Source organism: Brachyhypopomus gauderio, chromosome 14 (assembly GCF_052324685.1).
Source record: "Brachyhypopomus gauderio isolate BG-103 chromosome 14, BGAUD_0.2, whole genome shotgun sequence".
Taxonomy (NCBI): Eukaryota; Metazoa; Chordata; class Actinopteri; order Gymnotiformes; family Hypopomidae; genus Brachyhypopomus; species Brachyhypopomus gauderio.
In genome coordinates this window covers 23,383,261-23,406,101 of record NC_135224.1, presented here as the reverse complement: position 1 = coordinate 23,406,101, position 22,841 = coordinate 23,383,261, and the positions used below count along the sequence as shown (strand labels likewise).

Below are 22,841 nucleotides of genomic sequence, written 5' to 3'. Positions count from 1 at the left end.
ATTATATTCTAGCAGGTGTTTTCACCTCATGGACAGACGCCGCCTTCTGCTCTTCATCCTCCTCCTCTTCATCCACCTCCAGATCTGAATTAAATATGGGCGGAGCCAGACTCTCCAGCTGTCGTCCTCTTAGCGAATGCAAATTTGCTCCGGATACATCCTAAGATACACACCATCATACGCTCTACACCTCTGCCATGAACTCAGACCTCCATCACTTCAAAGTCAATTTGGTAAAAGCTAAACTTTGCAGAGGAGTGACGTGTTCTTTTACCTCCAGTGACGTATGTAGGGTTTGTTCTTACACCACCTTATAAAAGTATACAATGAGGTTTCATTCCCCTACTAGAGGATATAGACTGTACATGTTCACCCCTACTAGAGGATATAGACCGTACATTTACCCCTAATGAGGACTTTAAAGGATGAAGGTCTGTGGAGTTGCCCAGGGAACCTCGCAGTCCTGGAACTGAAAGGTCACACATCCCTCTCAGTGGAGCCAGAGGAGCCAGCAGCTGAGAGACAGTGATAGAGTGAGTGAGTGTGTGAGTGTGTGTGTGTGTGAGAGAGAGAGAGAGAGAGAGAGAGAGAGAGAGAGAGAGAGAGCGCTTTAGCAGAATGGCACACACAATTTAGCTTTCTTTCTCCTTTCTGCTCAACTTTAGGCGACTGCTATCCTAAATCTTTTGATATACTTCGATGAGCAAATAATTGTTCAATTCATTTCAGTGTTCTTAGAAACACAGCAGTCAAGAATGTGTAGAATGGAAGAGAAAGTGTGACAAATATAACTGCTGTGTAACAAAATACATTTTAGGGTACACAGATCCAAACTCACTCTTGGGGCCTTCAGTCCCTCTGGTTCCTTCTTTTTTTTCTCCTTCTTCTTCTTCTTCTTCTTCTCCTTGTTCTTTCTGGTTCCTGTGGAGGCGGAGCCTGAGATGGCAGAGGCAGTCCGGCCGTGGCATGTCTGAGCACGCTCCCGCTCCTGGGCCACTAGTTGGCGGTAGTGCTCATCACAGGGGTGGTCCCAGGTGGACTGGCCCGTGGAGAAGTTGAAGTAATAAACTTCTCCAGTCACATCCTGACTGGAGAGTAGGAAAGGGAGACAAGCTCATCACATAGATAAACACACACATAAAAACACATGACATGTAGACAAGCCTAGGTTCTCCAGCACAGGACTGTCCACAAAGGTGTCAACAGGACAACATCTGAAACACTGAGTGGTGCTCTGGGTCTCATTGCTCAGATTAATAGTGCCAGAAGGCCAAGTCTACAAGCAAATCTGCTGCATAGAGTGATGAAATATTAATTATATACTTTGCAATTGTTAGTTTCGGGGACAACTAACATTAAATATCTCCTGGATCTTGTCTTTGTGTGTTTTATCTATGAAGGTACTGACACCACTGTCACACCTGACAATAAGGTCATACTTTCCCCCAAACCATTTGAATACAGAATCCAAAAATGATTTCATATGTTAAAATGTGTCTGATCTTTCATGTCACATCAAACTCCCCAACTTCAAAAAAATCATCTTCTGCCTGTTATATTTTCTCTTGCCCAATCTTATTTCCCAGTCAAATTATTCAGTCTTCTCCAGACTTGCAGTTCCATGGTCTTTAAAAAAAAGTTGGGCTGTCTAATTTGCTCATCTAATCACCTAGGTCATAAGTGATTTAATGCCCACTTCTTGCAAGCTTCCAGAGAGTCCGTGTGACATTATGACACTCACAATAAAGTCCTGATGCATCCTACTTATATAAATGGTATTTAAAATTATAACTGAGTTACAGGGGACAAAGGGCCTTGGTACGTCAGGTAATCGAGAACCTGAATGAACGAGCCAGCATGAATGAGACGTAGAGTTCTTGGAATGGAAGCCATTCCTCAATTAAGGGCACATTAGAGTATGCTTGGATTTTTCTAAAAGGAACCAACGCTCACACCAACGCTCACTGCTCTGTGTGTAAGGATAAGAAAACTGTTTCATTATGGGTGACTGTATGAGAATGAGCTTGTCCTACCAGGGTTTCCATTCAGGAGGTAGTGGGGCAACAGCCACCTCTCTGGCCAGCCATAGGAGCTCTGGCTCCCTCTCAGGGTCAATGCCAATTTCTCTGGCAAAATCATGGACCTCTGAGGAGCAATACAGATAAGAAGAATATACCCACAATAAGTATGATATTTTCAAATCAAGACAAAATCCCACAAATTCAAATATTTAAGTCCATAATGCATGGAGATTGATTCTATGTTATAAAGTGTAGCTATAGCTTGGACGAACATACAAGAGTCCCAACTGGAACTGTGTTGTTAATATTATTATTATATATTATAATATTATTATATATTATTAAGTTATTATGTCAATGTTATAATTTAGTTTTTAAATGATGGAACTGTTGTAGCTTGTAGACTTTATCAATGGTGGATATTAAATGATACCATTTCAGTAACATATATTAAAGTTCAGGGCCGGAGTTCAGGGCCACTTTTTCAGCCCGGGAGTTTCATGCCCAAAATTATTTTTCCATCCCAATCGGCCCAAACTAGAGATTGACATGAGCCGGCCCATCGAGAATCCTCCCGAATCTCCCGATTAGCCACTCCGGCTCTGTTAAAGTTTTATCCGGGGTCCTAAACTGTAACAGGTAGTATGCGACAGCTAATGTACCTTGTTCAGATGGGATATAATTCTCATCATAATCCTCTTCCAGGATCAACTGGTCTCCAACTGGTCTCTGAAGGGCATCTGCTGTCATGTTGATTGAACATTAAGAAAAAGATTATGAATAACAGTGGAGTAGACAGATCACCTCGCCATATTGTCTCTAAACTCTCCGTGGTACCGTTCGCTAGGCTAACCTAACTAACTAGCCAATAATAGAATTCCATAGCAATAATAGCGTCCATAGCAACCGTAGCATTCCACACAAAGCAACGTTATACCCAAAATACCCAAATACCCACCATCAGGCTGGAGGTTGACTGGATCCATCTGTCTCAGGACCTCGCCTTGAACATGGGGCTGAGCAAGGTGTCTCTGCCTCTCCATGTCAGGGCCTAAATGCAAAACACCAACCCAGGGCACAGAGGAATGTGTACTGTTAAGATCATCAGGTCTATAAGAAGGGCTACAGTGCCATTTGAATTCATTACAATGTTGAAGAATATGTCATGTCATATTTTCTGATAAAACTGATGTTTTACTGGTCAGGTCATGTGCAGAAAGCTGATGGTTCTGCACCTCTGCCAGTCCTTACAAACAAATGTAATAAATGTTTTTTTCTACTTTATCATGCATGATTATTTGGTTTGTTGAATACGCATGTAATCTTCAGTGTTACACAGTACCAGTGTGGAGTGGTCCTTCTACAGGGGTGTTAACATGGCCGACATCTGAGGGTCCCGCCGTCCTTCTGTGAGGGAAGGGTGCTGGTCCACAGGGATCCGTGTGGATCACTGTCGCTTGGGGGTTGTAGGGCACACCTGAAAATCCCACAGCAGGTAAAGTGAAACCCAGCACACCTCCCAGTGAGGCTCAAATGCCTTGTAAGTGTTTCCCAATGAACAAGTGATTATAAGAAGGGCTATGGTGCCATGTGATGTCATTAGAATGCTTAAGAATTTGTGATGTCATGTTAGAAATCTGTTTCTTTTTAAAAATGTTTATTTTTATTTGCTTTTTCCATGGTCAAAGAAATCAAAGAAATAACCCATGGTCTATTAATTATATTATCCTGTACCATGTGTAAATGTAAAATAAAGATCTTGACAGTTGACAGTAGAATAAATATACATGTTATTTTTCTGAACCTTAGAAACCTACTACATAAATGTGTATATTTAATTTTGTATTATTATGATTAAGCCTATGGAAATCCATACTCATAAGAACTAAATATACTGTCTTACATAGAAGTATAAAATTATGTATAGTATATGAAAATGTATTTTTCTCACCATGAGTGGTAAAACCTGGTGTGTCTATGAAGTTCTTCTGTTCCTGTCCAGGCCTTGGCTGGTCGGTTCTCCTGTGGAAAAAACTCATTCTCAAGATAAAAAATTAGAAAGAATAGAAAGATAGAAAGATATACAACAAATAGAAAGATCTGGGATTGTAAATTAAATATTATTTGTAAGATTTGTAATGTTTGTAAGTATTGTAAATCACAGCAAAATGTCATGCGACTACTTCTCAGCTTTTCAGCATCGAAATTGAAATCCAAACATTCCACCTTCCCAACCAAACATTCTAATCCAAACATTCCAAAGTTGAGTAGCACGTCATATCACAATTTCCTATTTTTTTAACCAAAACACCAAATCAGCCAGGCTGCTACTATAACCTGATGCAGCCTGGCTTGTACCCAAAGGGTTCATACCAGAGACCGTATATATATCAGTAGCGAACCGTGACCATTAAAAGTGGGCCCCCCTTTCCTAATTAACTGCAATAAATAAAAAATAAAAAACTGAGACGACAGTACAGCTTTAGAAACGCAATAAACAATAATATCTGTACTAGATAACTTTTTAAGCAAAATAAGGTTCCAACAATATGGTCCACAGCTCCGTGATCCTCTTTGTAAACAACGCGCACGTCAGCTAGCGTCGCCACAGCGGGCGGAAATTATCATACAGTTAAGCCCGCCCACTAAGAGGGAAGATATGATTGGTCAATTTTACTGTCATTTGAAACTTGGTGCACGCACCACTTCCTCGTTTGGTGTAAGGATGTAACCATATTTCCGGTTGGTATGCGGAAGTGCAGATGTTTATGGCCGAGTCTATGAAATTCACAAGGTGCCTGTTGGAGTTACCGAAGTTTACCGTCAACGATGTGCGTCGTATTGTCAGAGCATCAAGTACAACGACACAGAGTAAACTTGAAAAGGGTTTCAAGTTCTACGTTTCATCCTACCTCTGCAATTTTGAAGGTAAGTGGCTGACGCTAGTTAGCTAGCTAGCCTGAGGTGGAAGTCTAATGAAGTGATGTTGTTTTTAGTAACGAACCGACCTGTCCTAGTACTAGAAATGCCTTTTAAAAACATGTTTGTATTTCTGATGGAAGTATCAGGCAAAAGTAAGGCTAACGAGATAACAGTGAGGGCTCACTGCTACAGATCTATGAAGAAAACAGATACGCCACACCAGCTGAGAGTAGGACTGGTTAAAATGACACGAGTTCTGTTCAGTGTCACGTTCAAAGTTCTGTTGAACAAGTTCAAAAGTTAGTTCAACACAAGTTCAATCTTTTATCCTTGCTCTTACTTCACGTAAGCTGTGATAGCCATAGGCATTGGTTTTCAAAGCTTACAATGGTAGCTGAGTGGGAATCATTAGCAGTCTGTTTTGCCTATAGTAAACAAATGGGAGTTTATTTTACAGTTCGAGCTATTGTTATCTACTTCTATGACTCAAAAGCAGAATATAGTCCACCTCAGCTATTCTTCAAACTGCATTTTCTAAAATCTGTCAATCTGTCTTTCAAATCTTTTATCTTCTTTATTAACATATGGCTTCAACACTTACACCTATTAACATATTCTGATAACACTCTTCAAGAAGCAGTTGAAGTAAAACCTGCACTGTTCTGTTGTTGGTGGTGGAAACAACAAAATAATATAAATATAAGTAGGCCTGTTTCACTCCTATGTGTAAGCATTTCATCTGGAGTGAAAATGAAGTTTAAATCTAAAATATATTTTATAGTTTATACTATAACGCAGTCTTCAACAAGGAAACCCTTGTCCACCATGATGGCCATAGATGGGTCAAGGAGGGCCACAATGCCAGACTGCTTTAAGATCTCTTTATCACTGATAGCACCTTGATAAAGAGAAGACACAAAGGTCACTGCGCCATGAGGGGCTATCCCAATCAACCCTTTGAATGTACAGTGTGATTTATAAGTGGAAAACACTTCACTCTGGAGGAGAAGGGAATTTGGAGTTTGACATCTCAGTTCTGTGCAATCTAAAATTATTTGAGTGTCAGCGTAGTCCTGAAACACATCTGGCAGGTGAGTTTTCACAGTGTCCACATCTAACCAAATAGAAACAGCTCCCAATACAGTATAAAGGAAGTTGGCCCAGGTGTTAATAATACGACTAACAGTTGACCGATGTATTCTAAATCTGTGGGCCAAATCCTTTTGCATCAGTCCCAATGACAGGTAGTTCATGAAGAGAAAAAACTCATCAATTGGTTGAAGAACCTGGGGAAAAAATACATTATCCTATTGTCATATTACATTATGACTATCAAAACTTCTTTTGATGTAAAGATTAATTTGAAAATGATGACATAACATGCTTTGTATGGACAAGACGAAAACATTTACCGTTGCACTGGCAGAGTGAGGGACCTGATCAGTCTTCTCAACAGTCTGTGCTCTTGTAACCCGTATGATGTGGGTGGCTGGCTCTATTTGCTTCCAAAAGCCCATCAGGTGGGCATGGCTTGCAAATCTGTGGAATATAAAAGTTATATATAAAGTTATATAATGGCTAATTCATTCACAATGTATTTCAGACACCAGAGAAGGCCCATCCGTGTACTGTGTCCTGCCATATTTTTTATTTACCTGGTAAAGAATCGTATGTCATCATCAGAGGCAGAAAACCGCTCCAAACAGAACTTGCTGCTGACAGTTAAGTCTTCGATTTGTTTTCGGAGCCTTGGTATCTCCTCGCGTAGCTCTTCATTTTCATTGAGGGAGAGATCAAGCGCAGCAGGCTCATTACTGACGCAGTAGTCATGTTCATGACACGGTAAGGGGTCATCATCATCATCATGGTCAGTCTGCATCTCTGTTAGATCAGTGTTGGGTGGACGCTCTGTTCTTTCCCATACTCCAGGTCGTGGAGTTGGAATAGTATAGTTATTCCATTGAAATAGCACAGGAAAAGCTCCAGGTCGCAGTCGTCGTCGTCCAGTAGGATTGGGAGGTTCAAGCAGCGATAAAATATCGCAAACACACACGGGAAGTACTCGTGATAATAAAATGATCTCTCCTGATCTTAACCACCCATTGTTTCTGCAGTTCTGAGTCCTTTGGAAAGGTGTGGAAGCTCAGGTAGGAATTACACCTTGTCGATGCTGTGCACAATAGTACACAGCAATGGTGGTTGGACCTGCTGTCTGTACGTTGTTGAAACGATATTTTTTTTTGTTTAACTGTCATGTTTAGGACACGTAAACGGACAGGAGATGAAGGAAACTTCCAAGTAAATAACGGTAAATATGCTCGTTACAAGACTGGTGAGGTGAATAGCTAGCACAGTGTACGCTTTCAATGGCTACCGGATGTCAACAACCATCCTAAACTTTTAGCAGAAATTACGTCACTTAACAGCGTGCACATATGCCATTGTCCCCTGATTGTCCTCAGGTATTATTGTTTGTGTGTATTTGTAACTTTCCATATTCCCCAGTAATTGTTCTAGGTAAAGACACTCTTGAACAGTAGAAGCAAGTGCCATATACTCTGCTTCGCATGTGGAAAGTGCAACAGTAGGTTGCTTCTTCGTCTTCCATGAAATAAGTGCGCTGTTCTCACTTAGGCTCACACAGTATCCTGTTGTACTGCGGCGATCACTGGTATCAGCCGCCCAGTCTGCATCGCTGTAGGCTTGTATACCAAGATTCTCAGTGTTGTTTCTCCTAAAGGTTAAACCTTTGTTTGATGTACCTTTAAGGAATCGCAGGACATGTTTCACAGTGACCCATTGCTCCTGTGTAGGCTCAGCTAGGTACTGTGACAGCCTGCTCACCACAAAACTCAGATCTGGCCTAGTGCAGGTTGTCAGGTATATCAGACTGCCCACGGCCTCTCTGTACATTCTGATGTCTGTCATTTTAACTGCATCATCACTGTATTCAAGCTTTTGCTCACAAGGAGTTTCTCTTACCCTACATTCTGACATGTTAAAACGCTGTAGAGTTTTGTTTGTGTACTTTTCTTGTGACATCTTAATACACCCACCAGAAAAATCAAAATGTATACCAAGAAAATGCTTGAGTTGCCCCAAATCCTTCATCTTGAATTGCTGTGCAAGCATCCCTTTCACTCTTTTCAATTAATTTCCATCCCTTGCAGCGATGATTAGATCATAGAACCATAAAATTATGATCACTTTCCCTTCTTTTGACTCTTGAGAATATACACAATGGTCAGCTTGGTTTTGTGTGAATCCATTTTCTGTTAAACAATTATGTAAAACCCTATTCCAATTTCGTCCAGACTGTTTGAGTCCATAAAGTGATTTCTCCAGCTTATATACTGTAAGAACGCCGTTTTCACATCCATCTGGTGGACCAGTAAATTTTCCTGTACTGCCTTTTGTAACACAACTCTTAAACTCGTTAGGTCTGCTGTTGGTGAAAACGTTTCCCCATAGTCTACTCCCATTTTCTGGCTGTAGCCCTTAGCGGTAAATCGAGCCTTGTATTGGTCATTCCCATCTACACCAGACTTGATTGCGTAAACCCACCTACCCCCCACGGGTTTCTTGCCCACTGCTAGTGTTGTCGGGGTGAAGGTTTTGTTCTCATTTAGAGATTGGATTTCTTCATCCATTGCTTTTCTCCATTCTTTTGAATTGTCTGATTGCATTGATTCATCTTAAGTCTGTGGAATGCCACACACTGCTCTACAGCAGTAGTCTACTGTGATATGCATTCCATCACTATCCTCGTCTTCAGTTACGTAGTCACCTAGGTAATTTGGTGCCCTTCTATCTCTAGTTGGATACCGCCTACTCTCAGGATATAAAGTTACACAGGTCTAATAATTAGGAACAAACTAAAATACAAATTATTTATAATAAATACATTTTATATATTATATTTTTTTATAATAAATTATTTTTGTTATCATTAAAAGTCAGTTTCCAGTAATTCAATTTCCCATGATGTAATTTATTGACATGAGACAGTACTCATGCATTTACTCACTACTTGAGTAGCTTTTTATCAAAGTGCTTTTTTACTTTTACTCAAGTAAATTTTTGGATGCATACTTTTACTTTTACTTGAGTAACATTTGGTTCAAGTAACAGTATTTTAACTTGAGTAAAATTGTTGAATACTCTACCCACCTCTGTCAGTGTGTGATGTTCATACATGCAGCCCTAATCCTGTAATTAGGCTTGTTGACGCAGCTCTAGTTAGTGATGCGCGGATCGATACTGAAATATCCATTCCATCGATACCAGGTCTTTATGTTGTAAAATCGATTTTCCAATCAAAATATCCATACTTTTGATACTTCGGTCATTTGAGGTAATGCAAAGCACTAACAGGAACACTGTGGAAGTAACAAAAATATTGAGATCTTGTCTAAATGATATGCGGTTGGTGGGAACTACTTTTTCTTCCGCCTGGGTCAGTGCATAATGCGTAAGTACTGCGGCACGCTCACACACACACACACACACGCTCACTCAGTGTACTAGGGCGCTGTACGTACGCTATGGCGGAACGCAAGAGAAGTCATGTGTGGAGCTATTTCAGCCCCACAAAGAGCCAAGATGCTGTTTGTGATTTGTGTAAAAAAAAAAAACTATAAGGAGTTGTGGCAACACAAGAAATCTTGTTAAACACCTTAGGGTAAACCCAAAGGTCCAATATGAGGCTTTCATGCTTAGGCGGACAAAATAGGAGAGCACTGTGTCAGGTGGTGCTAAAGGTTGTAAAAAAAAATCGGTTGCAGGTCACTAGGAGCCCTTCATCCCTTCAATCGCATGCCATTACCATACGATTCCTTTCCAAGGGAGCGCAACATCTAGTGCTTCCTAACAACACGTTTAACTTTGGCCATTTGTACAATATATATAGCACTATAAATTGATATATGTCTCGATGACGGTATGCCAAAAAATATATTAACCTAAATATATTAAAGATTTCGCTACCAGAATGCGTTACTATTTTGCATATTGAGGCTACTAAACCAATCAGCTTGAAGTCGCCATATTACGCCCTCTGACGTTTCTAGAAAGTAAACAGGAAACTAACGAGCTAACTGTGATGCCCGCTGTTCGTTTACAGAGGGCCACGCAGTTATAATTCAGCTCAATACCAGTTTCAAATGACAGCTAAATTGACTAATCATATCTTCCGTCTTAATGGGCGAGCTTAACTGTAGCCCGCTGTGGCGACGCTAGCTGTAGTTAGCGTACCACCGTTAGATAGTTTCCACTCGCGTTGTTTACATATTCCACTCCAGAGGAACACGGAGCTGTGAACCTTATTTTGTTGGTACCTTATTTTTGCTTATCTAGTACATATGTTATTGGTTTATTGCGTTTTTAAAGCTGTAATGTCGTCTCAATTTTTATTATTTATTATTTTTTAATGGCTTAGGTGCACGCACCACTTCCTCATTTGGTGTAAGGATGTAACCATATTTCCGGTTGGTATGCGGAAGTGCAGATGTTTATGGCCGAGTCTATGAAATTCACAAGGTGCCTGTTGGAGTTACCGAAGTTTACCGTCAACGATGTGCGTCGTATTGTCAGAGCATCAAGTACAACGACACAGAGTAAACTTGAAAAGGGTTTCAAGTTCTACGTTTCATCCTACCTCTGCAATTTTGAAGGTAAGTGGCTGACGCTAGTTAGCTAGCTAGCCTGAGGTGGCAGTCTAATGAAGTGATGTTGTTTTTAGTAACGAACCGACCTGTCCTAGTACTAGAAATGCCTTTTAAAAACATGTTTGTATTTCTGATGGAAGTATCAGGCAAAAGTAAGGCTAACGAGATAACAGTGAGGGCTCACTGCTACAGATCTATGAAGAAAACAGATACGCCACACCAGCTGAGAGTAGGACTGGTTAAAATGACACGAGTTCTGTTCAGTGTCACGTTCAAAGTTCTGTTGAACAAGTTCAAAAGTTAGTTCAACACAAGTTCAATCTTTTATCCTTGCTCTTACTTCACGTAAGCTGTGATAGCCATAGGCATTGGTTTTCAAAGCTTACAATGGTAGCTGAGTGGGAATCATTAGCAGTCTGTTTTGCCTATAGTAAACAAATGGGAGTTTATTTTACAGTTCGAGCTATTGTTATCTACTTCTATGACTCAAAAGCAGAATATAGTCCACCTCAGCTATTCTTCAAACTGCATTTTCTAAAATCTGTCAATCTGTCTTTCAAATCTTTTATCTTCTTTATTAACATATGGCTTCAACACTTACACCTATTAACATATTCTGATAACACTCTTCAAGAAGCAGTTGAAGTAAAACCTGCACTGTTCTGTTGTTGGTGGTGGAAACAACAAAATAATATAAATATAAGTAGGCCTGTTTCACTCCTATGTGTAAGCATTTCATCTGGAGTGAAAATGAAGTTTAAATCTAAAATATATTTTATAGTTTATAGTTGCTCAGTGAACTAGTAGATTGAACCATGCACAACACTGTAGAATAGAACGACAGTATAGTCAAGTGTTTTAAGAGTGATGCAAAACAGCACAAACGTTACATGAAACAATAGACAAGTGACATTCACCACTAACAACATGATGGGACAGAAATTGCGCTTATTGACATTGCTGAAGTCTTCTTTTCAAGATATTACATTTTGCCTCTTGTGTATTTCGGATGACATTACGTGATTCAATGCCAGTTGTGCTCATTAACAGCAACTGCTCTTGTGTTGCTGGTTGCGGAATCTGCAACCACTTGGTTGCATTGCTTTTCCAGACTGCTCATTATTCTGAATCTGGCATGTCTGTCGTGCCTCCTGTCCTTTCATGCACACAGACAGAACAGAAGTGGCATAAACCACCAACAATGGTTTGTCTTATTTCATTATTTAATGTTAGTTAATGTATCACAGTCACTTTACTAACACCATCTTTTTAATTAATAGGGGGTGAAGCCTGGACCCGTGGATGCCATGGTTGTCCTAAAGCCAAAACCAGGTGCTACTACAGCCAGTGGAGTTAGGTATGTAGTACCAAATTTAATAGGCAGATTACAGTGTGTGGTAAAAAAATAAATGCTTTTGATCATCTGATAAGACCCTGTTCTCTTCAAAATTTAATTTAGCCTCGTTGTACTTCAGATGACATGTGATATGTGATTCACAATCAGTTGTGCTGGTGAACAGATTACAATGTGTAAAAATAAATGTTATTCACTCTTCTTTTAGTACACTTTTCAAGGGCTACAGCGGTGAGCTCCCACACCGGGCCACCCTCAATCCTGGACCAGTCTACGCTGGAATGAAAGCAGATTCTCTTCCACTCATCTGCACAATGAACATCTCGCCTGACAAGCCACTTGTGGACTCCATCTTTGGGAAGGTACAAGTTGGCAGTGTATTGTCCTATCAACAACCACCACCTCCATCTGACAGTGTTGTCATACATGAGGATGCACCCCCATTCCCGAGTCTGCCACTAGAATGTTACCATCTAAGCCCACCTGAATATTCATTTGTGCCAACACACCAAGAACAGCTACACCTAAGCTCACTTTCTGTGACCTTGTCACAGTCACACCTTATTGAGGAGGCAACAAGATCCCAAAGTGCTACACCTAAGTGGCATTCACTTAGGAGAGAAAGAGTGACTGCCTCACATTTCAGAGAGGTGAGCCACGTTAGAGGTCCAGGTGCTGCAGAAAGCCTGGCAGAAAGGATAATCCGAGGGACACGACAAACAGCACACATGAAGAGGGGACTTGAAATGGAAACGGGGGCCTTAAAGGACTATGCAGTTCTGAAAAACTTGAACTTGACCCACTTGAGCGTCCATCATTTGGGCTTGTTGAAATTAAGTGCCCAAATGCACAAAGCTATGTAGACTGCAAATTCCTCAAAGTGGCACAAGGCCTACACAGATTGAAGGAGATCCATTGTTATTATTGGCAAATCCAGGGCCAGTTATTGATTACTGGTATGCAGTGGTGTGATTTAGTTATCTGTGCCCATGATGATATTTTTGTGCAGCGAGTTTACAGAGATAGCAGTGTATTAGAAGAGGTGAAAAGGAGGTGTGACATGTTTTTCTTTAACACTTACATGCCAAAATACCCCTCTATGCCCAAGCAATAGAAAATCATAATGAACTCATGAACAATTAAAACAATTTCAAATTATTCTGTCAATTGTATTACTATTGTATTCATTTCATTTTTACAAATACAGTAAAAGTTAAGAAATACATAATGTTGTATTGTGTTGTCAATTTTACATATAAAAGTGAAAGCATTTTATACTATTTATCATATTGCACTGTACCTTAACATTGCAGCCAATATTTACAGACTAGCATGACCTAAAGCAGGGGTCGGCAAGCTTTTTGACTCGGAGCCACAAAAGCAAAATAATTGGAAATTTATTTCAGTGACGATGACATGTCACTCAAGCGAACCGAAACTAAATACTGGACATTTGTGAAATTCCGTCCGAACATTTTTTAAGTCTCAAAAATATTATACGTTAATTAAATACTCATTAATTTTATTCAAAAGCTGAGCTGCATGCGGCTCTGGAGCCGCGGCTTGCCGACCCCTGACCTTAAAGGGATCATTTTAAGGTTGGAGAAAATATAAAATAATAATAAATCACCATCATTCATATTACATCATCTGTCTAATTCTGGATTGAGATTAGCCATTGTTTGCCCAGGCTTTTACCAAGGGGCCATTTTGATAATTCACCAAAAGACAGGCAACAGTAAAAAATTTGGTTTATGCTCCCTGTGATTGAAAGGGGGATCACTGTGCTGAATATTTTATGTTCTTTGACTCTGCGAATCACACGCTCAACATGGACTCTCAGTCTTGCAATGGACTGTGACGTTCTGACCTCTGACCTAGACAGTTGAGCTCTCTTTGACAGAAACGTGGGTATGTGGACTTTGCATGGAACGCAGTCTTCAACAAGGAAACCCTTGTCCACCATGATGGCCATAGATGGGTCAAGGAGGGCCACAATGCCAGACTGCTTTAAGATCTCTTTATCACTGATAGCACCTTGATAAAGAGAAGACACAAAGGTCACTGCGCCATGAGGGGCTATCCCAATCAACCCTTTGAATGTACAGTGTGATTTATAAGTGGAAAACACTTCACTCTGGAGGAGAAGGGAATTTGGAGTTTGACATCTCAGTTCTGTGCAATCTAAAATTATTTGAGTGTCAGCGTAGTCCTGAAACACATCTGGCAGGTGAGTTTTCACAGTGTCCACATCTAACCAAATAGAAACAGCTCCCAATACAGTATAAAGGAAGTTGGCCCAGGTGTTAATAATACGACTAACAGTTGACCGATGTATTCTAAATCTGTGGGCCAAATCCTTTTGCATCAGTCCCAATGACAGGTAGTTCATGAAGAGAAAAAACTCATCAATTGGTTGAAGAACCTGGGGAAAAAATACATTATCCTATTGTCATATTACATTATGACTATCAAAACTTCTTTTGATGTAAAGATTAATTTGAAAATGATGACATAACATGCTTTGTATGGTCAAGACGAAAACATTTACCGTTGCACTGGCAGAGTGAGGGACCTGATCAGTCTTCTCAACAGTCTGTGCTCTTGTAACCCGTATGATGTGGGTGGCTGGCTCTATTTGCTTCCAAAAGCCCATCAGGTGGGCATGGCTTGCAAATCTGTGGAATATAAAAGTTATATATAAAGTTATATAATGGCTAATTCATTCACAATGTATTTCAGACACCAGAGAAGGCCCATCCGTGTACTGTGTCCTGCCATATTTTTTATTTACCTGGTAAAGAATCGTATGTCATCATCAGAGGCAGAAAACCGCTCCAAACAGAACTTGCTGCTGACAGTTAAGTCTTCGATTTGTTTTCGGAGCCTTGGTATCTCCTCGCGTAGCTCTTCATTTTCATTGAGGGAGAGATCAAGCGCAGCAGGCTCATTACTGACGCAGTAGTCATGTTCATGACACGGTAAGGGGTCATCATCATCATCATGGTCAGTCTGCATCTCTGTTAGATCAGTGTTGGGTGGACGCTCTGTTCTTTCCCATACTCCAGGTCGTGGAGTTGGAATAGTATAGTTATTCCATTGAAATAGCACAGGAAAAGCTCCAGGTCGCAGTCGTCGTCGTCCAGTAGGATTGGGAGGTTCAAGCAGCGATAAAATATCGCAAACACACACGGGAAGTACTCGTAATAATAAAATGATCTCTCCTGATCTTAACCACCCATTGTTTCTGCAGTTCTGAGTCCTTTGGAAAGGTGTGGAAGCTCAGGTAGGAATTACACCTTGTCGATGCTGTGCACAATAGTACACAGCAATGGTGGTTGGACCTGCTGTCTGTACGTTGTTGAAACGATATTTTTTTTTGTTTAACTGTCATGTTTAGGACACGTAAACGGACAGGAGATGAAGGAAACTTCCAAGTAAATAACGGTAAATATGCTCGTTACAAGACTGGTGAGGTGAATAGCTAGCACAGTGTACGCTTTCAATGGCTACCGGATGTCAACAACCATCCTAAACTTTTAGCAGAAATTACGTCACTTAACAGCGTGCACATATGCCATTGTCCCCTGATTGTCCTCAGGTATTATTGTTTGTGTGTATTTGTAACTTTCCATATTCCCCAGTAATTGTTCTAGGTAAAGACACTCTTGAACAGTAGAAGCAAGTGCCATATACTCTGCTTCGCATGTGGAAAGTGCAACAGTAGGTTGCTTCTTCGTCTTCCATGAAATAAGTGCGCTGTTCTCACTTAGGCTCACACAGTATCCTGTTGTACTGCGGCGATCACTGGTATCAGCCGCCCAGTCTGCATCGCTGTAGGCTTGTATACCAAGATTCTCAGTGTTGTTTCTCCTAAAGGTTAAACCTTTGTTTGATGTACCTTTAAGGTATCGCAGGACATGTTTCACAGTGACCCATTGCTCCTGTGTAGGCTCAGCTAGGTACTGTGACAGCCTGCTCACCACAAAACTCAGATCAGGCCTAGTGCAGGTTGTCAGGTATATCAGACTGCCCACGGCCTCTCTGTACATTCTGATGTCTGTCATTTTAACTGCATCATCACTGTATTCAAGCTTTTGCTCACAAGGAGTTTCTCTTACCCTACATTCTGACATGTTAAAACGCTGTAGAGTTTTGTTTGTGTACTTTTCTTGAGACATCTTAATACACCCACCAGAAAAATCAAAATGTATACCAAGAAAATGCTTGAGTTGCCCCAAATCCTTCATCTTGAATTGCTGTGCAAGCATCCCTTTCACTCTTTTCAATTAATTTCCATCCCTTGCAGCGATGATTAGATCATAGAACCATAAAATTATGATCACTTTCCCTTCTTTTGACTCTTGAGAATATACACAATGGTCAGCTTGGTTTTGTGTGAATCCATTTTCTGTTAAACAATTATGTAAAACCCTATTCCAATTTCGTCCAGACTGTTTGAGTCCATAAAGTGATTTCTCCAGCTTATATACTGTAAGAACGTCGTTTTCACATCCATCTGGTGGACCAGTAAATTTTCCTGTACTGCCTTTTGTAACACAACTCTTAAACTCGTTAGGTCTGCTGTTGGTGAAAACGTTTCCCCATAGTCTACTCCCATTTTCTGGCTGTAGCCCTTAGCGGTAAATCGAGCCTTGTATTGGTCATTCCCATCTACACCAGACTTGATTGCATAAACCCACCTACCCCCCACGGGTTTCTTGCCCACTGCTAGTGTTGTCGGGGTGAAGGTTTTGTTCTCATTTAGAGATTGGATTTCTTCATCCATTGCTTTTCTCCATTCTTTTGAATTGTCTGATTGCATTGATTCATCTTAAGTCTGTGGAATGCCACACACTGCTCTACAGCAGTAGTCTACTGTGATATGCATTCCATCACTATCCTCGTCTTCAGTTACGTAGTCACCTAGGTAATTTGGTGCCCTTCTATCTCTAGTTGGATACCGCCTACTCTCAGGATATAAAGTTACACAGGTCTAATAATTAGGAACAAACTAAAATACAAATTATTTATAATAAATACATTTTATATATTATATTTTTTTATAATAAATTATTTTTGTTATCATTAAAAGTCAGTTTCCAGTAATTCAATTTCCCATGATGTAATTTATTGACATGAGACAGTACTCATGCATTTACTCACTACTTGAGTAGCTTTTTATCAAAGTGCTTTTTTACTTTTACTCAAGTAAATTTTTGGATGCATACTTTTACTTTTACTTGAGTAACATTTGGTTCAAGTAACAGTATTTTAACTTGAGTAAAATTGTTGAATACTCTACCCACCTCTGTCAGTGTGTGATGTTCATACATGCAGCCCTAATCCTGTAATTAGGCTTGTTGACGCAGCTCTAGTTAGTGATGCGCGGATCGATACTGAAATATCCATTCCATCGATACCAGGTCTTTATGTTGTAAAATCGATTTTCCAATCAAAATATCCATACTTTTGATACTTCGGTCATTTGAGGTAATGCAAAGCACTAACAGGAACACTGTGGAAGTAACAAAAATATTGAGATCTTGTCTAAATGATATGCGGTTGGTGGGAACTACTTTTTCTTCCGCCTGGGTCAGTGCATAATGCGTAAGTACTGCGGCACGCTCACACACACACACACACACGCTCACTCAGTGTACTAGGGCGCTGTACGTACGCTATGGCGGAACGCAAGAGAAGTCATGTGTGGAGCTATTTCAGCCCCACAAAGAGCCAAGATGCTGTTTGTGATTTGTGTAAAAAAAAAAACTATAAGGAGTTGTGGCAACACAAGAAATCTTGTTAAACACCTTAGGGTAAACCCAAAGGTCCAATATGAGGCTTTCATGCTTAGGCGGACAAAATAGGAGAGCACTGTGTCAGGTGGTGCTAAAGGTTGTAAAAAAAATCGGTTGCAGGTCACTAGGAGCCCTTCAACCCTTCAATCGCATGCCATTACCATACGATTCCTTTCCAAGGGAGCGCAACATCTAGTGCTTCCTAACAACACGTTTAACTTTGGCCATTTGTACAATATATATAGCACTATAAATTGATATATGTCTCGATGACGGTATGCCAAAAAATATATTAACCTAAATATATTAAAGATTTCGCTACCAGAATGCGTTACTATTTTGCATATTGAGGCTACTAAACCAATCAGCTTGAAGTCGCCATATTACGCCCTCTGACGTTTCTAGAAAGTAAACAGGAAACTAACGAGCTAACTGTGATGCCCGCTGTTCGTTTACAGAGGGCCACGCAGTTATAATTCAGCTCAATACCAGTTTCAAATGACAGCTAAATTGACTAATCATATCTTCCGTCTTAATGGGCGAACTTAACTGTAGCCCGCTGTGGCGACGCTAGCTGTCGTTAGCGTACCACCGTTAGATAGTTTCCACTCGCGTTGTTTACATATTCCACTCCAGAGGAACACGGAGCTGTGAACCTTATTTTGTTGGTACCTTATTTTTGCTTATCTAGTACATATGTTATTGGTTTATTGCGTTTTTAAAGCTGTAATGTCGTCTCAATTTTTATTATTTATTATTTTTTAATGGCTTAGGTGCACGCACCACTTCCTCGTTTGGTGTAAGGATGTAACCATATTTCCGGTTGGTATGCGGAAGTGCAGATGTTTATGGCCGAGTCTATGAAATTCACAAGGTGCCTGTTGGAGTTACCGAAGTTTACCGTCAACGATGTGCGTCGTATTGTCAGAGCATCAAGTACAACGACACAGAGTAAACTTGAAAAGGGTTTCAAGTTCTACGTTTCATCCTACCTCTGCAATTTTGAAGGTAAGTGGCTGACACCTAGTTAGCTAGCTAGCCTGAGGTGGCAGTCTAATGAAGTGATGTTGTTTTTAGTAACGAACCGACCTGTCCTAGTACTAGAAATGCCTTTTAAAAACATGTTTGTATTTCTGATGGAAGTATCAGGCAAAAGTAAGGCTAACGAGATAACAGTGAGGGCTCACTGCTACAGATCTATGAAGAAAACAGATACGCCACACCAGCTGAGAGTAGGACTGGTTAAAATGACACGAGTTCTGTTCAGTGTCACGTTCAAAGTTCTGTTGAACAAGTTCAAAAGTTAGTTCAACACAAGTTCAATCTTTTATCCTTGCTCTTACTTCACGTAAGCTGTGATAGCCATAGGCATTGGTTTTCAAAGCTTACAATGGTAGCTGAGTGGGAATCATTAGCAGTCTGTTTTGCCTATAGTAAACAAATGGGAGTTTATTTTACAGTTCGAGCTATTGTTATCTACTTCTATGACTCAAAAGCAGAATATAGTCCACCTCAGCTATTCTTCAAACTGCATTTTCTAAAATCTGTCAATCTGTCTTTCAAATCTTTTATCTTCTTTATTAACATATGGCTTCAACACTTACACCTATTAACATATTCTGATAACACTCTTCAAGAAGCAGTTGAAGTAAAACCTGCACTGTTCTGTTGTTGGTGGTGGAAACAACAAAATAATATAAATATAAGTAGGCCTGTTTCACTCCTATGTGTAAGCATTTCATCTGGAGTGAAAATGAAGTTTAAATCTAAAATATATTTTATAGTTTATAGTTGCTCAGTGAACTAGTAGATTGAACCATGCACAACACTGTAGAATAGAACGACAGTATAGTCAAGTGTTTTAAGAGTGATGCAAAACAGCACAAACGTTACATGAAACAATAGACAAGTGACATTCACCACTAACAACATGATGGGACAGAAATTGCGCCTATTGACATTGCTGAAGTCTTCTTTTCAAGATATTACATTTTGCCTCTTGTGTATTTCGGATGACATTACGTGATTCAATGCCAGTTGTGCTCATTAACAGCAACTGCTCTTGTGTTGCTGGTTGCGGAATCTGCAACCACTTGGTTGCATTGCTTTTCCAGACTGCTCATTATTCTGAATCTGGCATGTCTGTCGTGCCTCCTGTCCTTTCATGCACACAGACAGAACAGAAGTGGCATAAACCACCAACAATGGTTTGTCTTATTTCATTATTTAATGTTAGTTAATGTATCACAGTCACTTTACTAACACCATCTTTTAAATTAATAGGGGGTGAAGCCTGGACCCGTGGATGCCATGGTTGTCCTAAAGCCAAAACCAGGTGCTACTACAGCCAGTGGAGTTAGGTATGTAGTACCAAATTTAATAGGCAGATTACAGTGTGTGGTAAAAAAATAAATGCTTTTGATCATCTGATAAGACCCTGTTCTCTTCAAAATTTAATTTAGCCTCGTTGTACTTCAGATGACATGTGATATGTGATTCACAATCAGTTGTGCTGGTGAACAGATTACAATGTGTAAAAATAAATGTTATTCACTCTTCTTTTAGTACACTTTTCAAGGGCTACAGCGGTGAGCTCCCACACCGGGCCACCCTCAATCCTGGACCAGTCTACGCTGGAATGAAAGCAGATTCTCTTCCACTCATCTGCACAATGAACATCTCGCCTGACAAGCCACTTGTGGACTCCATCTTTGGGAAGGTACAAGTTGGCAGTGTATTGTCCTATCAACAACCACCACCTCCATCTGACAGTGTTGTCATACATGAGGATGCACCCCCATTCCCGAGTCTGCCACTAGAATGTTACCATCTAAGCCCACCTGAATATTCATTTGTGCCAACACACCAAGAACAGCTACACCTAAGCTCACTTTCTGTGACCTTGTCACAGTCACACCTTATTGAGGAGGCAACAAGATCCCAAAGTGCTACACCTAAGTGGCATTCACTTAGGAGAGAAAGAGTGACTGCCTCACATTTCAGAGAGGTGAGCCACGTTAGAGGTCCAGGTGCTGCAGAAAGCCTGGCAGAAAGGATAATCCGAGGGACACGACAAACAGCACACATGAAGAGGGGACTTGAAATGGAAACGGGGGCCTTAAAGGACTATGCAGTTCTGAAAAACTTGAACTTGACCCACTTGAGCGTCCATCATTTGGGCTTGTTGAAATTAAGTGCCCAAATGCACAAAGCTATGTAGACTGCAAATTCCTCAAAGTGGCACAAGGCCTACACAGATTGAAGGAGAGCCATTGTTATTATTGGCAAATCCAGGGCCAGTTATTGATTACTGGTATGCAGTGGTGTGATTTAGTTATCTGTGCCCATGATGATATTTTTGTGCAGCGAGTTTACAGAGATAGCAGTGTATTAGAAGAGGTGAAAAGGAGGTGTGACATGTTTTTCTTTAACACTTACATGCCAAAATACCCCTCTATGCCCAAGCAATAGAAAATCATAATGAACTCATGAACAATTAAAACAATTTCAAATTATTCTGTCAATTGTATTACTATTGTATTCATTTCATTTTTACAAATACAGTAAAAGTTAAGAAATACATAATGTTGTATTGTGTTGTCAATTTTACATATAAAAGTGAAAGCATTTTATACTATTTATCATATTGCACTGTACCTTAACATTGCAGCCAATATTTACAGACTAGCATGACCTAAAGCAGGGGTCGGCAAGCTTTTTGACTCGGAGCCACAAAAGCAAAATAATTGGAAATTTATTTCAGTGACGATGACATGTCACTCAAGCGAACCGAAACTAAATACTGGACATTTGTGAAATTCCGTCCGAACATTTTTTAAGTCTCAAAAATATTATACGTTAATTAAATACTCATTAATTTTATTCAAAAGCTGAGCTGCATGCGGCTCTGGAGCCGCGGCTTGCCGACCCCTGACCTTAAAGGGATCATTTTAAGGTTGGAGAAAATATAAAATAATAATAAATCACCATCATTCATATTACATCATCTGTCTAATTCTGGATTGAGATTAGCCATTGTTTGCCCAGGCTTTTACCAAGGGGCCATTTTGATAATTCACCAAAAGACAGGCAACAGTAAAAAATTTGGTTTATGCTCCCTGTGATTGAAAGGGGGATCACTGTGCTGAATATTTTATGTTCTTTGACTCTGCGAATCACACGCTCAACATGGACTCTCAGTCTTGCAATGGACTGTGACGTTCTGACCTCTGACCTAGACAGTTGAGCTCTCTTTGACAGAAACGTGGGTATGTGGACTTTGCATGGAACGCAGTCTTCAACAAGGAAACCCTTGTCCACCATGATGGCCATAGATGGGTCAAGGAGGGCCACAATGCCAGACTGCTTTAAGATCTCTTTATCACTGATAGCACCTTGATAAAGAGAAGACACAAAGGTCACTGCGCCATGAGGGGCTATCCCAATCAACCCTTTGAATGTACAGTGTGATTTATAAGTGGAAAACACTTCACTCTGGAGGAGAAGGGAATTTGGAGTTTGACATCTCAGTTCTGTGCAATCTAAAATTATTTGAGTGTCAGCGTAGTCCTGAAACACATCTGGGAGGTGAGTTTTCACAGTGTCCACATCTAACCAAATAGAAACAGCTCCCAATACAGTATAAAGGAAGTTGGCCCAGGTGTTAATAATACGACTAACAGTTGACCGATGTATTCTAAATCTGTGGGCCAAATCCTTTTGCATCAGTCCCAATGACAGGTAGTTCATGAAGAGAAAAAACTCATCAATTGGTTGAAGAACCTGGGGAAAAAATACATTATCCTATTGTCATATTACATTATGACTATCAAAACTTCTTTTGATGTAAAGATTAATTTGAAAATGATGACATAACATGCTTTGTATGGACAAGACGAAAACATTTACCGTTGCACTGGCAGAGTGAGGGACCTGATCAGTCTTCTCAACAGTCTGTGCTCTTGTAACCCGTATGATGTGGGTGGCTGGCTCTATTTGCTTCCAAAAGCCCATCAGGTGGGCATGGCTTGCAAATCTGTGGAATATAAAAGTTATATATAAAGTTATATAATGGCTA

At 40.2% G+C, this 22,841-nt stretch overlaps 1 protein-coding gene across 1 annotated transcript; it reads right to left on the bottom strand.

Annotated features, from left to right (window-relative positions):
* Position 1: 1 nt before the first annotated feature.
* Positions 2 to 4,617, bottom strand: LOC143474608 (centrosomal protein of 164 kDa-like). Its single transcript, XM_076972107.1, has 8 exons — positions 3,973 to 4,617; positions 3,364 to 3,498; positions 2,980 to 3,072; positions 2,684 to 2,764; positions 2,034 to 2,145; positions 839 to 1,088; positions 405 to 515; positions 2 to 160 (listed from the first exon to the last, which is right to left on the bottom strand). The coding sequence occupies exons 1-8, from the start codon at positions 4,058 to 4,060 to the stop codon at positions 2 to 4; spliced, it is 1,029 nt and encodes a 342-aa protein (XP_076828222.1). The 5' UTR covers positions 4,061 to 4,617.
* Positions 4,618 to 22,841: the final 18,224 nt, after the last annotated feature.

Bases quoted from the DNA above. Each gene is read 5' to 3' on its own strand.
- LOC143474608 (XM_076972107.1), bottom strand. From the start codon at position 4,060: ATGAGTTTTTTCCACAGGAGAACCGACCAGCCAAGGCCTGGACAGGAA. The intron at 1,089-2,033 runs GTAGGACAAGCT...CCTACTCTCCAG, and splicing joins CCTCCTGAATGGAAACCCTG to TCAGGATGTGACTGGAGAAG. The intron at 161-404 runs GTAAATGTACGG...TGTGTATCTTAG, and splicing joins CTTTAAAGTCCTCATTAGGG to GATGTATCCGGAGCAAATTT.